Source organism: Trypanosoma equiperdum, assembly GCF_001457755.1.
Source record: "Trypanosoma equiperdum strain OVI genome assembly, contig: ctg_1863, whole genome shotgun sequence".
NCBI lineage: Eukaryota > Euglenozoa > Kinetoplastea > Trypanosomatida > Trypanosomatidae > Trypanosoma > Trypanosoma equiperdum.
The window spans coordinates 1-5,050 of NW_027123908.1; the positions used below are offsets into that span (position 1 = coordinate 1).

Genomic DNA, 5,050 nt, shown 5'->3' on the forward strand with positions numbered 1-5,050 from the left:
AATAATAATAATAATAAATGCTTCGAAAATATATTTCTTCCATTCCTTCGCATTCCTGCTTTTCTTTACCCTTTGCACTGGATCGTTTTCGTTTAAACTTTCCTTCGCTCGACCATAAAAAAAAAAAAATATCTCCCACCAACCCCCAAATTTCACAACCCGCTCACGCAGGGCACTCCACGCTACACATACCCACAGTCATTCCCTATTGAGGTCGTATTACTCAAATGGACAAAATCGGGAAAAGAGAAAGAATGAGCAGGCCGGGTATAGATGCCTCCGCATCAACGCACAGACTTGGGTTTGCTTTGGTGACTCGGGGCCGATTTGTTAGATCCCGCGCGGTCGTGGTGCGCACTTTCGTACTCTTCGGCCAAGGCTTCAGCCTTGTCCTTTGGTGGCACGTAATCTTCGTTGCTCTTCGGTGGCATATTGTTTTCACTGCCGATGCTGTAGAACCTCCACCGGGTTTCTCTGTTTTTGTTATTTGCCTGGTACGAGTCTCCAGGGGGATGATGAAAAAACAACTTTGTCCTTAGCGAGTTACTTGCTTTCGATTTTAAAAGCGTTGATAGGCGTGGGAAAAGAAAAGATTGCCTCTTTTTTTAAAAAAAGGGGGGAAAACAAACAGCAAGCATAGGCGCATAATACAGAGCAACTTGGTCGCTACGATGACACAAAAACCGAATCCCTCACAACCACTTTTTCAGCCCTGTCCGTTACCATCACCTAGATAATTCAGTATTCGCAAAGACGACAAATGGGCGAAAAACGTCGGTCACGGGGCAGATCCCTCGTTAGCATCCATGTACTTCTGACGTCGGGGTGTGATGCGCCTACACTGAGCTGGGTCGAAACCAGCACTCTGAGAATCTGGTAGAGCCCAATCAGGTGTAGGGCGCAGGTAACCATCGGCTACAATCCGCGGCCGAACAGCAGGATCGAGCACCATGGCATTGAACTTGTCAAAATCGATCCACGTGTGCCAAACACCATCAACTTTGAAGCGATTTTGCGCCAAGAGAATGCACCCAGAGTGCTCGTGTACTGATGCCACACTATACTCCTTACCATCGAGTATAGTCTCACACAAGCGAGCGGCGTATGTCTTCAACCCCTCCCATGTGGGAACATTCTTCATCCTCAATATGCTCCTGTCATTCCCAGAGAACGCTGGTGTTAACCGTTTCAACTCAATAAAGTTTGGCCGACCCACCTCGAAGAGAACCTTATACTCTCGCAAGTTGTCCTCACTCATATTGAACCCATCGATCATCGTCAGGCGAAAAACGGTTCTTTCCCTTCTTTGATTCATGTAGAGGACACTTTGGTTAAAGCGATCCCAGTAATCAGCGAAAACTGGTCTGTCTAAAATCTTCATCACTTCCTTGTTGGGTGCGTCAACACTCAAATACAACTGTGTGACGGTCGCCAAATTCTCCACTGCTTCGGGGAACTGACCGTTGTTGACAAGAAACGTAGAAATCCCCTTTGTGTGGAGTATGTGAAGAAACTCATTAACTTTGGGGTATAAGATGGGCTCCCCCACGAGAGAAAGGGCACAGTGCTTGGGGTTCTTTGCTTCCTCCAAGCTTTCAGCCGTTACACCGGGCATACCCTGCACCTCATGAACAAGGGTTTTGTGGCTGGTCAACATCCCCTCGACAATGTCGTGTGGGTTATCGACTTGCCATTTCCACTCTGTCGCTGTAGGATTAGTATTTAATCGCCAGCAGAACACACACTTGTTGGCACATGCCATGCTGGGTGTTGCCTCCATGCAGCGATGGGACTCAATGCCATACATCGTCCACTTGTAACAGCCGCCCATTCCACGCATCATTGACTTCTGCCAGCGGCATAGTTTCACTGCACTGTGGCTACCGATCAGACTGTACATTGAACCTAATGTCTCCCGGCGCTGCTCCGAAAGCATCGGGCGACCGGCTTGCTTGCACTTGTTCATCCTTACCCAATCACTAAGACGGCGACAACAAACCCTTTCCTCCTCCCCCCTCGTCAAAGAGCCTGTATCTCAGCGACGGAAAACATCAGAACAGTAATAGTGTATTGTTGTTGTTTTGCTCGGGGCCCGGAAGCAGGTGCATGCAGCGGCAGCAGCAGCGCTCACAAAAAGAACATGTTACAGAGCAACACAGGTGGGGACACACGAATGGAAAAAAAAATGAATCACCTGTTCTATGCTACTCATCTACAGTGCAAGCACAGAGAGAGTCGCAAACCAGTCCAGTGGCACAACCAAGTAGCGGGATGAAAAGTAGGTGATCACCCCCAGAGCTATCGATATAGGAAGTGCCGGAAGAGCCGTCAACTTTTCCTTGAAAAGCACCAAGAAAAGCAACGTACCAACTAGGCCGAATAAGACGGCAATCACCGACATCAACCACGGAATAAATGAGTAGCTCGCAGCAATTCCACACAACAAACTGTAGAAAATGAAATCGCCAAGCCCCAATTTAAAGGGAGTGTCGCCAAGAAGCGAGTCCAGGGGAGACGGGGGTCGCTTCCGGGGTCGCTGCCTGCCTCCCTCTTGCTTTCGGGCCCTGGCCGCAATCTCAACCATCTGCGCGTCCTCTCCAGGGAAAGAAGTTGCAACAATAATCCGGGCGTCACTGTCGTAAACAAGGGCTGGAATGGGTCGGTTGCGCTCATCAGCAGCCTCCACGAGCATACGAAGCGGTCCGTACGGACATAACACGGCGACTACATCATATATCGCAACCGCTACGAGCAAGCACCAAGTGGTCCAGGCGGGCAGGGACGTAGCAGACCAAGCAACGATAACCGATATGGCAATAAGGTACACCTGCGCAACCGTCGGATGCGAATAATAAAAGATTGATACCAGGCCAACTACACCCGTGTTCCACAGAACCAGAAACATTGTAATGAAATCATACGGTATTTGAAATCGGGTAAGTACCAAATCCAAAAAAACCCACATCGTGATAAAGAGGATTGACCCCACAGACACACCCAGCCACACGTAGAGAACTATTTCGAACCCAAACTTGTACAACGCCAACATAATGAACGTGAAGACCACAATAAGCGCAACAACTGCCAGAGCATTAATAACAGACGCCTCAAATACCTGCAGCGAACTTGACTCGTTTCCGTACGGTTCAACGATGACAAGGGAATTTTGCCGTTCCCCAATGAGACTTGACAGGTTAAGTACAGACCATGTCACTAGCATCAGTGTTATTAAAACGGGAACGAGCAGCGCTACGGCCCGTTTACCGAGAATGTGGCTCACGCCATCTGCGGGTACCCTGCTCCGCCTCATCGATAGACAAGCAGATTAACGCAGGTTAAGCTTCTTCTAACTATGGAAAAAACAAAGGCAACAACAGAATAAGGGAAAGTCAGTATCATAGCCAACGACAATGGTGGCAAGGGGCCAACACAGAATAATTTGCTCGCACAAACGTGCAAGCCAGCAGATTTAAAAAAAGGAAAAGGAGTGTGTTGCGCTATCGCTGCGAGGGAACAGTTCGAGAAACCTTCCATCGGAATCCCGACGATTTAGTCTTGTTTTGCCCTTCACACCAACCGTCGCAATCGCAACGCGCTATGACATTCCCCTCATACCACCACATTGCCTCTCTTCGTTCTCACACAACGGTAAAAAAAAAAAATAAGGGAAACCCGTCATCTCTCGCAACATCTCTTTTCGCTAGTGCGAAGTGGGCACCAGCGCGCCCGGAGACTTAAAGGTGAGGTACAAATACACCGGGTACGACATCCCTAGGAAAAAAATTCCAGCGGTGACTGCCACAATAACATAGAAGGGCACGAAGCTCTCACTGTCCTCAAAGGGAACACGAACGTTCATGGTGAAAAGGCCCGGGATAATAGATATAGGCATGCTAACAAGCGTCATCATCGTCATAACATTATTCAAGTAGTCCATCCAATAACAGCGCTGCAGTAACCGCATTGAAACACCACTTACAAGGCCCATGCTCGACATATTGAGAACATCACGACCCTTCCGCAGCCTTTCAATAGAAAGAATTAAACCGGAAAGCATCCTTTGGTACCGAGCGGCAACACCTACGGCAGAGGATATGAAAGTACGCTTCACAACAGGAAGAAGAAGTCTCTGCAGCACGCGCTCCTTGGCGAAATAAGATGCCTGCACCCGCGAGAGACTGTGCCGAAGATCATCGATACGTCGCAGCAAATCCAGCTGATCACACTCCGAGGGTTGGATTTCGAGAACTAATTCGTTGACGTTATCAACATCAACAAGTAACGATAGTAGCTCCTTTTGATACTCCTTGACAAAACCACTTATTAGAGAGCATACGGCCGTGGGAACTGGTGCCCCATACGAAGCTGGGGACTTAACAAGCATTTCCATGTGCGCCTTCATGTCCTCAAACCCCGAAAGAGGTTTACGATGCATCGTGATAAGAAACTGCTCATACGCAATCAGTGAGACTACAACAGGTTCATCATCCTCAGGAACGCTAGACTCTGATGCAGCCCCCTTGGCGGCGATGCTAACCCATACGTAACCGCAAGACGGAAATATCTCCACGACCTCCACTCTATTTTCACTACTCCGTACCAGCTCGCTCGTTTTGGAATGGATGGGAAACGCCGAGAGAACCTGTCTCATCACTTCGTCGCTCTCCGTCTCAACTTCAAGCCATGCAAAGTCTTTCAGCTCAGTGCGCTCGGCGGAGCTGGTCCACAAACGTTCCACGCCAACCGCATCCTCGCACAGCTCGGCAAGAGACGGGGTAACTAGAGTTGTATATGACTTGGGAACGCCAGAGAAGGACCGAAGTAATGCAATGACATCATTCAGTTCGGTAGTGTTCCCCACCTCGATGACATCAGAGACACCATTACGTCTGTAAAGCACCCGAGACCTGCCGAATTCAGACACAGTCATGGCATCCACTGGACCCTAAAAATTCCAGGTGAGGCCTAGTGCGATGCCCCTGCGCGCCACGGACGATGAACGAAGCTCCTGCTTCCAGCTTACGGGCGAAGGGAATAGGGGGGGGGGGGG

The 5,050-nt window shown here is 49.2% G+C and overlaps 3 protein-coding genes across 3 annotated transcripts; all 3 read right to left on the reverse strand.

Annotated features, from left to right (window-relative positions):
- Nucleotides 1–778: 778 nt before the first annotated feature.
- Nucleotides 779–1,966, reverse strand: TEOVI_000790900 (radical SAM domain protein, putative; the record flags this gene model as incomplete). Its single annotated transcript, XM_067223398.1, has 1 exon — nucleotides 779–1,966. The coding sequence occupies one exon, from the start codon at nucleotides 1,964–1,966 to the stop codon at nucleotides 779–781; it is 1,188 nt and encodes a 395-aa protein (XP_067079499.1).
- Nucleotides 1,967–2,212: 246 nt separating this feature from the next.
- On the reverse strand, nucleotides 2,213–3,310 carry TEOVI_000791000 (presenilin-like aspartic peptidase, putative; the record flags this gene model as incomplete). The annotated part of the gene is made up of 1 exon (XM_067223399.1): nucleotides 2,213–3,310. The coding sequence occupies one exon, from the start codon at nucleotides 3,308–3,310 to the stop codon at nucleotides 2,213–2,215; it is 1,098 nt and encodes a 365-aa protein (XP_067079500.1).
- Nucleotides 3,311–3,700: 390 nt separating this feature from the next.
- Nucleotides 3,701–4,930, reverse strand: TEOVI_000791100 (divalent cation transporter, putative; the record flags this gene model as incomplete). The annotated part of the gene is made up of 1 exon (XM_067223400.1): nucleotides 3,701–4,930. One exon carries the CDS (start codon nucleotides 4,928–4,930, stop codon nucleotides 3,701–3,703), a length of 1,230 nt encoding a protein of 409 aa, XP_067079501.1.
- Nucleotides 4,931–5,050: the final 120 nt, after the last annotated feature.